Source organism: Bombus pyrosoma, linkage group LG11 (genome assembly GCF_014825855.1).
Source record: "Bombus pyrosoma isolate SC7728 linkage group LG11, ASM1482585v1, whole genome shotgun sequence".
In the NCBI taxonomy this organism is placed as follows: domain Eukaryota; kingdom Metazoa; phylum Arthropoda; class Insecta; order Hymenoptera; family Apidae; genus Bombus; species Bombus pyrosoma.
Genome location: NC_057780.1, coordinates 5288488 through 5305225, shown reverse-complemented (window position 1 = coordinate 5305225; position 16738 = coordinate 5288488). Strand labels below are relative to the sequence as shown.

Here is a 16738-nt window from a genome sequence, read left to right as displayed (position 1 = left end):
CAGATAATTTGTGATATATACGATGCTTATCTGTAATGCTATTATGTATATATAGATATTCCATGATTACGTATATGAGAGGGCAGTTATTTATATAGCGCGGAACTACAACGGGAAACGTAGTAATAAACTGAGCATCGATTTCTGCGTTTTCAGAAATTCAGAAATATCTACACTTTATAATGTTGATATTGTTGGTAGCGTTTATTACTTTTGCATTTACTACTTTACAATCTACGACCGTTCTAGGACAGTTTGCTCGTGACAGTGAAGTAAACAACCGACCAATAATTGGCAAGTATTGATCTATGCATATATGTATATACATATACACGTATATGTCAAAGTATCAATAATGTTAACTTTTCTTCTTTTTTAATGCTTTAGAAATTATATAAAAAATTTGTTTGCATATGGAAATTACATAAAAAACTGTATCATAGGTTGAGATATATAAATAATAATTAATATTCAAGTAATACATGATCCATAGATCGTGTAATATATAAAGATAATACTCGATGGTAATCAGAGCGACTTCAATTTTTCCATCAAATTGTTGTAACATAATCTGCAAGTGAATATAAAAAGTTAGAATGTTATATGAAGCGTTTGTAGGAAAAATTCACGTTACACGTTTTGCTAATTTTTTCTTTTCCGCGAGTTAGTAAGAAAAATTGCAAATATTCTGTTTCTAAAATTAGTCTGACTCGTCTAGTAATATAAACAAAGCGCGAATTTTATTTTTTATTCAAACAATATTAGTTTATTGCGATTATATGAAAATATATTATTTAGCGCGTTGGTTAACTAAATTGTTTCTCTTATATTTTATTCAATCTTATGTTTAAAAGGTATTTTAGCACAAGAGAAGTTTTCAGACAGTTCCAAAAGTTATATTGCTGCATCATATGTAAAATTTATTGAAGGAGCCGGTGCCAGAGTTATTCCAATTTGGTAAGTTTGTAACGTTATAATAAATAATAGATTGAATTATCACTGTAATATACACGTAATTATACTAAAAAAATGCTCTTCTTTAGGATTGGAAAGAATGAACAGTATTATGAAAATATTTTATCTAAAATAAATGGGTAAGATGAAAGATTGAAAAAATAGAAAAATATATAAATTATAATATATATATTATATCATTTCTTATAGAGTTCTATGGCCTGGTGGATCTGCGTCTTTGAGTAACAACAGTGAGGGGTATGCAGATGCAGGATATAAAATTTACAAGTAATAGAATTATATAAAAATAGTTTCATCACTCGAAACAATATAGGAGTATCTTTTGCTTAATCATGGTATGACAAATTTTCTTAATTGTTTTGAATTCGTTTACAGAATTGCAAAAAGAATGAATAAAGAAAAAGATTATTTTCCCATACTTGGAATATGTTTAGGATTTGAGTTGTTAACGTATGTTGTTGCTGAGCGTATTAATCATAGGTCACGCTGCAATGCAACGAAACTAGCACTCAAGTTGGAATTTACATCAGGTTCATCATTCAAATGTCACCTTTTTAACCAGTTTCTTAAAACAAAAATCTAATTTTCTTTGTATATTTTAGATTACAAAAATAGCAGGATGTTTTCTAGTATTTCAAATAATGTTAAAAACATATTGGAAACTAAGAGTGTGACATCAAATCAGCACCAATATTGTGTTACGAAAAAGGTAAGATATATTCATTTGTTTTACAATAATATATCTCTGAAGATCATGATTCTTATTAACGGATTTGCAGGGTTTACAACATGTTAAAGTAAGAGATAAATTTCGAATACTGTCTTTGAATCATGATTTAAACAATCTTGAATTCATTTCTTCGCTGGAACACATCACTTATCCTTTTTACGGCTTGCAATTTCATCCAGAGAAAAATTTATACGAATGGGAACTCGGGAAAAATATTCCACATGGAGAAAATGCTATTAAAATTGCACAATATTTTGCTAATTTTTTCGTTAACGAAGGTACATCTGTCCTTTTTGAAGATTTTTATATCTTATATCTGAAATCAATACGAACTAAAATTATTTTGTTTGCAGCGCGTAAGAATCATCATAAATTTAAAAACAATACTGAAGAAGCTAAGAAGTTAATTTATAATTACTCACCAACTTACAGTGCATTGGATAACTCTGATTTCATGCAATCTTACATATTTGATTAATAGATATATTATGATCTGTTGATATTTGTTTAGTTAGTTCTCGGTCTGATAATTTTATTGTATACTGTTACTAATTATTATTTTGTTATATATTCTGTAGATATTAAAAGGAATGCTAAATTTTTTAAAATGAATGTAAATGTATTACAGACCGATTCTATTATCACTAAATCTTTAATTTATGCTGAAAATTTTATTCAAAATAGAATTAAAGCATGGGAGATCATTACATGTAAAACAGGACACATAGTGTTCACATTTAACATAACACCAGTGTATATTGTGTCATAACTGGGATACATAATATTACAATGGTGCATAATAAAGTTCTATACATATTTCCTTCTATCTAAAGTAAACCATATTTTGAATTCTTTCCTTCACCATCGTATTTCACTTCGAACCGAAGCGTTCTCATTTAAACGACTGCTATTGCCGAAAAAGATAAGCTCACGTAGATAGAAATTTTATTAAAAATTATACACAAATCTGACTGGTTACGATTCTTATTAAGAAAGTAAAATAGCGTTTAGCATTTTACTGTTTTCTATTTGATATCTTTGTAAAGTCGCTTCGATTTAAAGGGAATTGGTTGGATCTGATACTTGCTTGCTATTTTTTAAAACAAGCATGAAACTAAATCTCTTAAAAGCATGAATCAACTCTTAATTTTATTCTTGTAACGTATAATATTATCAATAATAATAATAATAATAATAATAATAATAATAATAATAATAATAATAATAATAATAATAATAATACAATAATAAGATAATAATAATAATTCATATAAACATTATTTCTATTTATTCCTTGTTAGATTTTTTAGCAAATTACAAGGAGCGATGCCACGAATATATTGCGTAATATCGTCGGAAATATTATTTGTATCAAGTGACTCCGATACGGCATCATAGTTTTCTTCCTTTTTCTGTTTTCGTGTCGCGTACAACATATATATACATAATGTATATAAGCATCAGCAATATATATTATACATATATATTTGTCTTTCCTTTCTAGATGTATCTTTACGTGTTTCCTTCTTATTTCCATTTCTCTATATATCTCTTTTTCTTTTTCTACGCGAATATAATGTGAGAATTTTACGCTCCATATGTAACATACATTTCGTGTGTCACTCATAAAGTGAACCTGCGGCATTTATTAATTTTCCCCTTATTATTTTTTTTCTTTCTTTTTTCTTTAAATAGTACGAGATATCTAACTGTTTGGATATACTTAGATATATTTATCGTAATATATTAATCTAGACTTCTACGGAGTGATGAACATTGTCGTACACTCCACGTGACGCATGCACGCGTGTTAATAAATTTATCATCTTTCTCGTGTCTATATTCAATAGTTGTTATTATTATAATATTATACATAATTAAGGTAAACCTGGTACTGCAGCAATCGTTAACATGCAATTGTGGATTCTTTTTCTGCGTTTTACGTTTTACAAACTGATCATACATATTGTTATATTGAATACTCTTTTAAATATGCGATATATATCTAGGTAACTTATAACACTAAACAATGTTGTCGCAGAACCAAGCTTACGATACTTTTATCTTTTACCCTTAATCGTAAATACGAAATACATGGCCTTACAAGATCGCTAGAGTTAATAATATTTTTCCTTTCCAAACTAGATGAAACGTAAATAGCGTTAATCGTTTAAAATTAATTTTAAAAATCAAAATAATTCAGTATCGTTCCTATATACTACAAATAAAAAAAAGTGTTGAATTGCTATCGTCTGTTCACTTTTTATCTTTCTTTGCTTCCTTAGCTTTTTCATTATTTAAAATCTGGTGTAGTAACAGTTCATTTCGCTGCGGATAAACGCTTAAGTGAAATCGGCAAAACTATATTGCACTCCATTATAATAATTACGATTAAACAAAAAGAAAAGTTAAAAGGAGAAGAAAACAATGACTACAACTAAAACGGACAACTAATGCGACGCTTTTAATTCGACATTCGGGTCCGTATTAAAGAACATAAATCGTTTTTTTAAATATTTCTTTGATATATAATTCCTCGCAAGTAAAGTAAACTCGCTAAAGTAAACTACACGCCAATTAAAATAAATGTAATTATCTAAGTAAGTCGAAAATGATCCATTACTATAATATGTAGTATCTTTCTCAGTCACGTTTATGCAGAATTTTTTTACGCAAGTAATAAAATGTATATTTATTCTTAGGATATTAGATTTTATATAGAATTCTTTTTTTATCTCTAAGTCAATTTTATATAGAAAGCGAACTTATTTTTTTTTCTAAAGAAAGAAACAGAAAAAAAAAGTATAATTTTGTGGAACAAATCGATAAAATATTCTTAATTCTTTTATTGTATGAGTAATAGCGATAATTAACGTAAAAAATTTTGTGGCGCTGAACAACGTGACGGACGAAAATATAATTGCTACTACATTTTATGATTATTTTGGATAACCATTTCTTTTTTCTTATTTCAGCTCAAGCAGAGCAATTTGATAAAATTGTGACAAAAATGATAAAAACCGAATATAATTCGAATTACAAATACATTTTGTACTCCAAGCAAACTACTCGATAAATTTTTTAAATTATGATTACATCATTATTTCAGAGGTATGTCGTACGTACATTACATTACATCACGCTAAATTTTGTTCTTTTTAATTAGCAAATACATTAATTTCGTTACTCTTTTTTTTATACGAAATTATTGCATAAAACTAATACAGCGTCATATTGTTACCGCAATTACTTTCTAATCGTAATCGAATTAATAGCGAAGTTATGTGTGCCCATCATCGAATCGCAGGGTTCGCGATTATTATCGATTTTATATTTTTAACTCCATAACACATATCAAATATTTTCCCCTTGATAAACGATCTATTAAAAGTTATTATATAAAAAAGAAGAGAAGAAAAAGAAAAGGAGAAGAAAATAGACGGAAACAAAGTAATTCAAACTTTGGATAATACGCTGCTATCGATCATAGCAGCACGATTAATTGTTCAAAACTGATGAAGTTCATATTATAAAACCTTCTCGTTTTTTTCATACGTAGCTACAGAGAGCATTACGACGAGGACAGGTTCGAAATGTGAACAATAGGGCGCTGCAGTCACGACAATTCACAACGATCTTTCCATAACAACACTTTATCAATTAACTCACTTCTGTGCCTGTAGAAACTGCAAGTTTCAACAGTCTTTTTCTTCTTTCTCTTCTGAGAAAAGAGCAGACGAACAAGAAAAAAGAAGGAAAACAACTTAACGGCGCACTTTCATTGGTCAACAAACACAACATTCATCATGTATACACTCACTTTTTCTTCTCCTTATGAAAAAATGCTTTTCTGTTTTTCCTTCACGTGTTTGCTCTCTTCATTTGGTTTAGTAGGAGGTCAGTACACCCGGAGGAGTAGGCACAACTACGGTGTGTTGTGGAACTACGGGTGGTGCAGGGGGTGCCAAAGGATGGCCGACCAGAACTGCTGCCGCCGGAATGGGCAGAACACCGGATTGAGGAATAGCAGAGGGTGTGCTGACTTGTGTTGGCGGACCTTCCGCTGCGTGTTTTCTCAAGTGTCTCAGCATATTGCCCTTTTCAACGAAAGTTTTCCCGCAATCTGGACAGCTATGTGGTCGCTCGTCCGAATGTGATCGTCTATGAGACACTAAATGTCCTTTGCACATAAAGTCTTTTGGACAAAGATCGCAACGGTACGGTCTCTCGGCGTTGCTGCCTTTATTGTGCGAACGCATGTGGAAAAGTAGATTACCCTTTAAAGGGAAGCTTTTGCCACATTCTGTGCATACAAATGGACGTTCACCAGTATGACATCGCATATGATTTACGAGATGTTCCTGTAACAGAAAATTGAGGATATTTTCATTAGAATTTTTTATATTATCGGTAATTAAAAAACTCAATCAAAAAATCAATTGTTAAGCTGTGTCCTTACTAACAACAACGAAGGCATTTTTAGTCGATGTCTTTTGAAGAAGTTGTTGATTGTTGCTCAATTGTTTCTTCATGTTTCTGGCGAATTATAGTAACAAAAAGAGCTACTCATTGCCTATATTCCTTCAAAGCAGCAAAGATCAAACAAAAGTAAAAGACATCATGACAAATACCCTTTCAGTGTGTACAGTTTGTCAACTATTTTACAACGCAGTTGTTAAGAACAGGTGTCAATTCGAAACCGAAACAAAATCCAAATGTTTTTATGATTCGATATGCTTCGACGTAGATAAAATAGGCAATAAAAGTTTATCATTGTTGCTTCAATGAGGAGCAGCTTAACAATCATACAAAAAATCCATTCTATAATTCTATTATATGTCTTTCATCTGAAATAAATATATTCATAACTTGAATCTACCTTTCTTGTAAATGGTTTCGAGCACACGTTGCAGCAGTGCGATGAATCTCCGGTATGCTGACGGAGATGATTATTTAGATGTTCTTTCCTGGTGAACGTTCTCTGACAGAATTCACACCTATGAGGTGATTCACCAGTGTGGATTCGCACATGATTCGTCAAATGCTCCTTACGAGTAAATGACTTGGAGCAGAAGTGGCATCGGTGTGGCGATTCGCCTGTGTGTTGACGCACGTGATTTGTCAAATGTTCCTTCCTCGTGAAGGATTTGGTGCAATACTGGCACTTGTGCGGTGACTCACCCGTGTGTTGTCTGACATGGTTCACCAGATGATCCTTCCGCGTAAATGCTTTCGGACAGTACTGACAGCGGAAGGGCGTCTCTCCTGCGCAACATTAACCAACGATATCGCGACATTTATTTCCCCAATCAATCATCATTAAATCGTCATTACACGATTTGACTTTAGTTTCGACAGATTTTCTTTGATGCAACATACGGGGATGTACATTAAAAGTACATATTGCTATTTTACATACCACGGTGATCAAGTCTTAAATCTCTCGCGTTTATTTTGTTGTTATTCTGTATCTTTTTATAACTTCTTAATAAAATATTTATCTGTATTTCAATATCGTATTTTTTTCTTATATTTAATTCGTAGAATATGTAGATATCATTTAGAGGAAAGGGTTTTAGGACGGACACTATATATAAATGACTGATTTACTGGATATACTGTTTTCATACTGAGATTTAAATGTTTGTGAGAGCTTCACTCAATTTTTGCATTACGTCTTGATAATATCTATATTATCAATGCTAGTTATTCTTACATCTATGAAATCAATTTTTGATCTTGCCATTTTCTACGTTACATCGATGAAAAATCAGATCCGGACAATGATAAATATTCAATGAAAATGTTATATATATATATATATATATCATTACCATCAAACGAAATAGAAAGAAAAGAAAAGAAAAGTAAAAATCACTATTCTATAACTATAAATCTTCTCTACATTAAACGAAATCTCATTAACGAATTTTGCTATAGAATGAAATGAAATGAAATAAAAATGAGAATGGAATTATGTACATGTCTCGAACAAAAAAAGAGAGCGATAATAAGTCGAATAAGGAAACGTTTCTACAACGCAGAGACATTATGAGAACGTTTCATTTAGCGAGAAGGCTCTGAAATAGTTAATAAGAAGCATATATGAGAGCGGTGTATTAGGCAGAACAGTAAATGTCTCTATAGGATCTGATGATGAAACGGGGTAATTGTGATCAGTTAAACTAATTGCTAGTTGGACATAATGTGAACTGTTATGCACGAATGGCGAACGCATTATCCCTCGGTACATCGTCATAAACAATGTACTATTAATTAAAAAAAGAGTAAAAAAAAGGCTGAACAAAAGGCAACAAAAAGAAAAAGAAATAAAAACAAAATTAAAAAAGAAATGAAGATATGTACACCTATACATTTATCTTTTTCCACATGCAAGTATGCAAATCATAGTTAAACATTGGGTAGAAGCAAAACCGAATGATGTGCGTGTACGCGTGTTTGGAAACAATATGCACTTAAATGATCATTTTTTATGTAAGTGATGAAACAATGGATCGATTCAGATTTGGACAAAGAAGTGAACGATTTCTTGGTGTAATGCGTGTTACATAATACGTTACATGAATGTGGTGACTCAGTGATATAGTAAGTACCTAGATTCGTATTTCTTAACTAAATATGATTTCTCTATTCACATATAAAACTACTACTCTTAGAGACAAATATCACAATTGGTTGTTTGTGAAGTGGATATCTGCCAACCGCTCTCACCTGTGTGTTGGCGGATGTGGTTAACAAGGTGTTCCTTTCTGGTGAACGATTTGGAGCAGAAGCCGCATCGGTGTGGAGACTCACCCGTGTGCTGGCGAACGTGGTTCAAAAGATGCTCCTTTCGCGTGAATGTCTTCGAGCAGAAATCACAGCGGTGCGGCGTCTCACCCGTGTGCCACATTATGTGGTTCGTGAAGTGCTCCTTTCTTGTAAACGACTTACCTGTATTCGCAGCGGTAAACAACCAAAAAAAGAAAAACAAAAGACCAATGCTTTGATTATACTGTAGTATCAAACGGATCTGTAATTAAACTGCCATTGACATGTCATGTATAACACATTATGGGACGATTCCAAGATGATGATTAAATTGGGTTATAATGAGATGCTGATTTGGATCATCAAAATGTTTTGAATAATTTATTTTATCTGATTTCTCATGGTAGAGAACCAAAGTAACAGCTTAATTTTTTCATATATTTAATACATGAGAGATTATTGCTTAAAGACTCAAAGTAAAAATTAATTTGCGAGACATCTATCATCAAAGAGATAATGATAAACTGTAATACTATCATATTTTTAAAAATTTCTCATTAGAGATACTTAATCCTTATGCATTTCAATACACGCGTACTAATCTTATTAATTTGCGGAATAAACCAGGCACTGCACAATACCAATAACAAATTTCAATGCAGTTTCTTCCAAAATACAATTTGCTCAACTAAATTTCTTGTTTTGATACGAAAAGAAGTATTTAAATTTTTTGGTAACGAAATATATTCGTGTCAATATTGGTATGAATATCGAAGTAACACGAACTGTAAAGGTAATACCCACGATATCTATAAATACCTTCGTAACAGTCGTATAAATGGGGAATTTTTGTAATCAAATAAAAAAATATCGTCCTTGTAAGATATAGATTTAACATTAAATTTCATGCCCTTATTCATAATTAATATTATTCTACAAAATAGTTAAATACACGTGGGGCACTGCAAAATTACTATTCCCACATATCAAAAACGAATTTTTATTCTACTTTCTAAATAAAAATGATTAATTACTAAATAAGAAATTTTTAATAATATCCAAATCATTATAATTTAATTGCAAAACATAATTATGGACAGTAACATTCTGGGCTAATTTATAAGAATGTATTAAAAAAGCAAAATATACGTGTAAATAAAGTAAATAATAGGCATAAACTTCAAATTTTTAAAAGCCACATCTTAATATTTGGATTTGTATATACTTTAAAAATAGAAATTAATTTTGTTTTAATTACTAATTATTAAAATAAATCAATTGGATTAAATTAATATGGATAAAATTAAAATAAATAAAATTGAAATTAAATAGATAAACACATTATACTCGAATATTTCGAATAAATATTGTTGCGACCTATTGATAAAGAAAAGTGCTCTCAATATGCATACCAACCGCTTAGATTTATGAAATAAGTCGTGACATCGAAGAATGTGGTAAAGTGTGGATGCATGAAACGACGGTAAGTGACCCGTCACTGATAGCAATGCTACAAAAAAAAAAAAAATAATATACGATGGTCGAACTCACTGATAATTCGAAGGTTAGAAAGACGTTTCTGCAAAGGAATGCGCGCAACCTGTGGCAGGAGATAGCTAGACACAATGCGCGATTAATTCTCACGAATTTTATTTCATATCTCCTAACCTTCAAATATCTTTTTATTGTATTTAATATATTTATAAAAAACATTCATACTAAATTTTTTAAATTGAAGTAATATTATTAATTTACTTAGCTTTAAAAACACCGAATAAAATATATTTTTAAGAAAGTGCTACATTATATGAAATCTAATGTTGCTTCATATCTTTTTCTAAATGTATAAATATATGAAAGCAATTTAAAATATTGTATTAAAATGAAAGGTGTTAAATAATTTTTCATAAAAAATATTGTATAATTCCTTCTGAATAAGAAATATATAAATGAACGGTTAAATGAATAATTAAATTAATGCTAATATTAAGAAGGATAGATATAAGTTCTGAAAATTATTTGTGTAGTAAGTTTCCTATTTTTCCTCATTCTAATTCAAAGATATATAATTAATTTTAATACTAAATAAAAACCATGAGAAATATATGTCAGATGTAAAATATTTTATTGTCAATCAATGTGTAACAGTTAAAATATAACTTACCTTCAAAATATCTCAAATACTATAAAAAAGATGTAGATTGTGTAAACTCAATCAATTATAACGTGTTACATAAAATGTTTTTTGTAGTACAAGCATTACTTCTATTCCAACTACAACACATATGATCTTTTATCATTAATATATTAATTTTTTAAATATTCTGGAATCGTCCCATTTATATTATATTTCAATTACATTATTATTTTATCTGTATAGATTACTTTCTTTAGTGACTAATTAAAAAAATATTAAACTTCTATAATTAAATATCTGTTTATTATTCGTTATTTATTACCATTATTAGCATAACAAATATATTAAGTTTAAATTAGTGAGAGATGAAGAAAGTGATCTTGAAATGGAAAGAATGGCTCACTTTAGATGTTATCTTAATGATTTTATATAACGAGTACTCGTATACTTTATGCGTGTAATACTTTACGCTACAGGAATTATTGGAAAAATAGAGTACTTACCGCATATTTCACAGCGAAACGGTGTATCATTGGTATGTGAACGCATATGATTTGCGAGATGTTCTTTACGTGTATATTTCTTGCCACAAGCTTGACAATGATGAGGAGTTTCTCCCGTGTGCCACATAACATGGTTCATAAAATGTTCTTTGCGGGTAAAGCTCTTTTTACAAATATCACATCGATGAGGTGTATCACCCGTATGTTTGCGAACATGATTTACCATATGTTCCTTCCTGGTAAACGTCTTTGAACAGTACTGGCACCTAAAATATAAAATAATAGAATTATTTTTAATCGTGATTTTACTTAATAAATATTTTAAAATTTTATATATATTTGAAACAATAATTATAAAAATAATACTAATATTATTAAAATCCTAAAAACAAAATATAATTACTCATTAATTAAAAATTAGAAATGCTAATATATCTTCTACAGTAATCTTTATGAATTTTTGAAATTTTAGTGAAATAGTATAAGTGAATTTACCTATAAGGTGTTTCCCCAGTATGACAACGCATATGATTATCCAAATGTTCCTTTCTTGCAAAACTTTTTCCACATACGGAACAATTATACGGTTTATCGGTAGCGTGTCGCTTCATATGACGTTCCAAAGAGGGTGCATTTGCAAATACATGAAAACAAACTGTACAAGTAAACATGGATCCACCTAGGTGACACTTCCCATGCCGTGTCAAATCATTTGCATTTAAGAAGGCCTTGCCACACACCTACAAACAAGAAATTCATATATATTTAATAAAAATTAAATATAAGATAAAATATGAAAACACGTATTATATACCTGACAAGTAAAAGGTTTCCTTTCCGTATGATATCTACGATGAACGATAAGCTGATAGCGAAACTGAAAAATTTTTCCACATATTTCACATGAATGACTTCCCGCTGATATAGGCGAACCGCTTGTTCCTGGTGTAGCTTCGCTATCGCTTGACTTAATATCAAACTTATTTAATTGAACTTGTTGTACAATTGGAGTCCCATTTTGTATAGTGGTAACTGTTTGAGTAGGAACTGTACTTCCAACTAAGGTTGTACCAGCTGCTATTTCACTTTGTAGTTTTCCAAATACTTCATGATATGCTAAAAGCTGATTAATGTCCTCAACATTTACCTGCAGAATGTAATACAAATTTTATAATTATACGTTAAAAATTGTTTTATATATATTATCTATTATAATGCGTTACATTAACTCTCACCTTGTACATATTTTGCACCATTTCAACACCAAGTGTTTTTGCTAAATCTTGCTCATTCCCAGCGCTAATCTTCACGACTGATCCATCAGCTGTTCTTACATCCATCATATGACCTCCTGGTTTTAAATCTGGCACTTGGAATCTGTACAAAAATTATAACACCATTTATCGAAAAATTATCGAACGTAATAGATATATAAACTGTGTGAACGTACTGCGTCATATTTAGCTGACGCAATTCTTTCTCCTTTTCAGGCTTTTCTGTATTATTTTGACTTCCGCCTTCACTCGATGAATTTCCGCTTATGTTTACACCAATTTGTTGCTGCTGTTGTTGCTGCTGCTGCATAAGACTTTGTTGTAAATCTTGAGATGTTTGTAATTGAAGGTCACATTGAACTTGACAGTGAACTTGATTGTCACTGCAACGTTCAGTTGTGCAACTTCCACTTTCATCTTTCACCTTGTTATCATCTCTCTGTGCGTTTTGATTATGTGCAGTTGGTCCACTGTTCTGAGCGTTTTGATGATTTTGCATCTGATGGTGAGATTGTTGTTGCTGCTGCTGCTGTTGTTGTTGGGGCTGCTGCTGTTGCAGCTGTTGTTGTTGTGCTGCCTGCATTTGTTGCATTTGTGCATGTGCTGCTTGTAAATGACTGACGCTGGCAGGTATATGTGCCCCGTCTAAATTAAGGCCTGGTAGAGAAACTGGTATCTGCTAAATAAAATATAAAAAAAAATATCACTACATTTTTTTTCAGTATAACTAAACTATAGCTATAACAATTAGATAATTGAAAGTATCATCAAATTAATAATAACATATTTTATGCTCTTTGTTTTTTTAGCATATTGCAAATTAGAAAAAAAATAACAGTTAGAAACACAGTATCAGTTATTTATATACAGTGTATTCCATTTATCTGGAAACGTTTAAATATCTGAAAAACTATATATGATACAGAAAAATGTTTGGAACAAATATTGTACGATGCCAAAGGAGACATATCATACTGATATTCATTTTATCTTGCAATAGCCTTAGAGAAACCTTATAAAGGTCATGTTTATAATTTAACTGTCTTAAATAGTAACAACATCCTTTTTATTCCATATTATTGTAGCCATTATAGAAAAATTTTCAAAACACTGTTTACTTGTACTTTTCGCATAAATCACATAATATCGGGATATTAAATTTCAAATTTGATATGCCGCCGGCATTGGCGTTATCCAATGTACACCACGGGGAGGTTGCTCGGTCGGACTTCGTACATCATGGTGGCTCTAAAAAGAGCCGATTATGTGTGTGTGTAATTTTCTTTCTACTTATTTACCATTGAAAAGGCTACAACTTTCCATCCTTCTTAAGAATTAATATCTCGATAGTGGTTTATACGAAACATATAAGTAAGTAGCGTTTCAAGAACTTATCGTTGTTGATTATAAGAATATAGAATAAAAAAGTATAATATCCATTTAAAAATATAAATGTGACATTTATAGGTCTTTTCGAAATTATTGCAAGATAAAATAAATATCGGTATGACATATCCTGCTTCACATAGTACAACATTTGTTTCAAACATTTTTCCGTATTATTCACAATTTTCGAGACATATGCACGTTCCCAGATAAATGAGATACACTCTATATATATATATTATACATATATAATTACAATTAACATACAATTATACATAATAAATTAAAAAATGGGAACAAAAAAACTGTGATAGAAGCAATACTTCAAATTATAAATGTGAAACTGCAAGCATTCCATGTGTATGTATTACAAGACATAACTTTGTTATCTACTCACACTTATATGAGATTACATACAATACAGTATATTACCACAATTCCTGCAAACGCAGATACTAAACCTGTGTCATTTATAAGCTACACTCAATAACTAATCATCGCATACCTCTAAGTAAACAAACCTGTGAATTTGGTTGTAAAGAACTATGATGACTGCTACTGCTAACTGAAGGTTGGTGATGATGGTGTGTAGGTGTTGACTGATGATGCGAACTGGAAGTCAACGCCATTTCTTGGTTCAATGAAGAGGCTGGCTCTTTGGAAGATGCCTCTCCACCTCCACTACTCCTATGTGAGGAGTTGTGGTGGGAATGATGATAGACTGAGACCTGAGGTAGCGGTCCAGGAAAGAGATTGGTGAGGACCCAATATTTAGCTACCGAGGAGGCTAACGCTACGGCTGTACCTACACGCAGGTCCGCGGATGAATGCGGGGTACTCCCTACATTGCCAAGACTGGTTGTTGTAGCCAAACCACCTGGGTATGAAGGACGACCACTTTGACCCGCGTTTACATCCTACCGATATACATTCAAACATTTGTACAACATTGATAGAGCATGCAGCAGCATGCATCAGGCTCAAATCCAATCAACAAATGCGCTAGTTTTCAAATTCCTTTTTCTAGCATTACAAAAGCTATAAATTAATTTGTAATACATTCGTGCAATCATAGCCAAGATTTTATTAATATTTATATACAAAATTCATATTTGAGCAAAAATTAAAGTATAGCTATACCTAAATCTAAAATTATACAAAATATATACTTTACAGTTAAAAGCTTATACATTTATATCCAATATTACAGTGTAACGTGAATTACACTATAATGAAAATTATAAATACTATACACTATATACACATATTTGGGAAAATTTATTTCTTTTAACATACATAAGAATATGCTTTATAAATACCTATATTGCAAAAAGAACAAGCTGATAAATACAAAATATTCAAGCAAAAGCTACTTTATTTAAATTTACTACAAGCAGCAAAACTTAAAAAAAGGAGAAGTATAAAGTTTTATACAAAATTTCATCATACACAAAAAATTTTATTTCCTACTGCCAAACATAAATTTTATGTAAAACTGCACAAAAGAATAAGCAGGTATAACAGAGTTCTAAAAAAAAATTAATGCATTGAAATAATAGTAAGTATTGTTGAAGAATTTATAAAGGGAATACATATACATATTTCAATGAACAGGGATTTCTCAATTTATTACATAATATTTTCAAAATGTAGTATTTAATATATCAGTTGCGCATTTGTGGTTTGGTAAATAGCCCATATCAGTTGAAAATGGTCTTACCTCTTGTTGTGCCTGCGTAGTCGCTGGCAATGCATGCTGCTCACTGTTCATCTTTATTCACTGAAGGATACTAATTAAACGTTTTTGATATATTTCATTTCTCATCCTGCAAAATAATTTAATTAAAATTATTTCTTGCCTAAATTCCTAATATTCTACAATATCTGATAACGTATATTCATTACTTGTAAAGTGAATAAAATTAATGAAATCAGTATTATTATGATAACGATATGATATATAATTAGTAAAGTAGTTATATTGCCCTTTGCACCATTGGAACTGACTAGTAAAATAAACCTTGTGATTTAACCTCGAAATCAATTGGTTTAATATCAATAAGAGAAATAACTCTTTCTAAATACAATGAACTCGAGACAGCATTGGGCGGATACTTATTATTATATAATGCTCCTATGGATAGGTTAATATCGTGAAAAAAGTATCGACACGTTACAAAAAGAAGAAAAGTAGTTAATTTAACCTCACAGATATTTAAGAGTTCTTTGTCGAGTGAGCGGGAAAGGGTGAGTCATCCAATACCATCTTTTGAAGGCGACAAAGGCTGATAGAGTGAAATGGTATAATGTTAGGCGTAAGTACAAACGGCTCGAATGAGTACGCAGATATATTTCCACATTTGCCAGGACTCGCCGCAGATCCCCTCGCAGTTAACAGAGGGTTCACGGGCACCATCTTCTGGTGTCTCAGGCATATGACGCGTCAATTATCGTGACTCGTAGAACGAGGACAAGAGGCTACAAGATGGAGGTTCCTCGGGATACGGGGGCAAGGGGATTTCTAGAAACCGTTGAAGAGGGCCGAAGCGATAATCAAGAGTGCTCGGAGGGTGGACTCACGTGGTGTACGGTGCCGTCGGCGGTTCTGGCATCTCGCTTGGTCGGCCCTAGGCCGTCTCGTATGCAGGGAGACGCGCGTCCCGACGCAGGGGGGGACGCCTTTCGCCGCCTCTCGACGTCTCACCTCGCCACGGGTACCCACAAGCAAATCCCTGATAATGGCCACGCGCCCTCGCCCTCCACCTCCACAATATATTCCAAGGAAAGTCTGCGAAATTCAGGAAACGAGCTTGCCAATTTTGATCCAGATAGACAGCAACCTGCGCAACAATTTCACGAAAACGCTGGCAAGGGCATACGTGCTCGCGGTTAACAGAAAATACGACGACTGTCATGGCGTCCCTCGCCCACCCCGCAGGAACTTACGCGTTTGGTGCATCAT

General features: G+C 31.7%; 2 protein-coding genes across 12 annotated transcripts; one reads left to right on the top strand and one right to left on the bottom strand.

Moving 5' to 3' along the window:
- The first annotated feature begins 89 nt into the window (after positions 1-89).
- LOC122572940 (gamma-glutamyl hydrolase-like) lies at positions 90-2537 on the top strand. Its single transcript, XM_043738696.1, has 8 exons — positions 90-294; positions 855-957; positions 1044-1094; positions 1165-1242; positions 1351-1505; positions 1578-1684; positions 1755-1983; positions 2059-2537. The coding sequence occupies exons 1-8, from the start codon at positions 183-185 to the stop codon at positions 2181-2183; spliced, it is 960 nt and encodes a 319-aa protein (XP_043594631.1). The 5' UTR covers positions 90-182; the 3' UTR covers positions 2184-2537.
- Positions 2436-16738, bottom strand: LOC122572936 (zinc finger protein 665-like). 11 transcript variants are annotated; one of them, XM_043738684.1, is made up of 12 exons: positions 16357-16738; positions 15497-15602; positions 14298-14693; positions 12567-13069; positions 12352-12493; positions 11931-12263; positions 11612-11856; positions 11117-11382; positions 8438-8659; positions 6887-6970; positions 6585-6802; positions 2436-6066 (listed from the first exon to the last, which is right to left on the bottom strand). In XM_043738684.1, exons 2-12 carry the CDS (start codon positions 15545-15547, stop codon positions 5593-5595), a joined length of 2934 nt encoding a protein of 977 aa, XP_043594619.1. In that variant the 5' UTR covers positions 15548-15602; positions 16357-16738; the 3' UTR covers positions 2436-5592. The 11 variants fall into 11 exon arrangements, with proteins under 11 accessions (XP_043594619.1, XP_043594618.1, XP_043594617.1 ...); XM_043738683.1 differs by having other exon boundaries at positions 6585-6970; positions 14298-14504; positions 14586-14693; positions 16357-16733; XM_043738682.1 differs by having other exon boundaries at positions 6585-6970; positions 12567-13066; positions 16357-16737.

What these genes read in the sequence shown, in the direction of transcription:
- LOC122572940 (XM_043738696.1), top strand. Translation starts at nt 183, where the DNA reads ATGTTGATATTGTTGGTAGCGTTTATTACTTTTGCATTTACTACTTTA. An exon ending in GCCAGAGTTATTCCAATTTG is followed by an intron (nt 958 to 1,043) that starts GTAAGTTTGTAA and finishes GCTCTTCTTTAG; the next exon opens with GATTGGAAAGAATGAACAGT. An exon ending in AATATTGTGTTACGAAAAAG is followed by an intron (nt 1,685 to 1,754) that starts GTAAGATATATT and finishes ACGGATTTGCAG; the next exon opens with GGTTTACAACATGTTAAAGT.
- LOC122572936 (XM_043738677.1), bottom strand. Translation starts at nt 15,547, where the DNA reads ATGAACAGTGAGCAGCATGCATTGCCAGCGACTACGCAGGCACAACAA. An exon ending in CTTTACAACCAAATTCACAG is followed by an intron (nt 13,070 to 14,297) that starts GTTTGTTTACTT and finishes TATTTTATTTAG; the next exon opens with CAGATACCAGTTTCTCTACC. An exon ending in GGAAACCTTTTACTTGTCAG is followed by an intron (nt 11,857 to 11,930) that starts GTATATAATACG and finishes TCTTGTTTGTAG; the next exon opens with GTGTGTGGCAAGGCCTTCTT.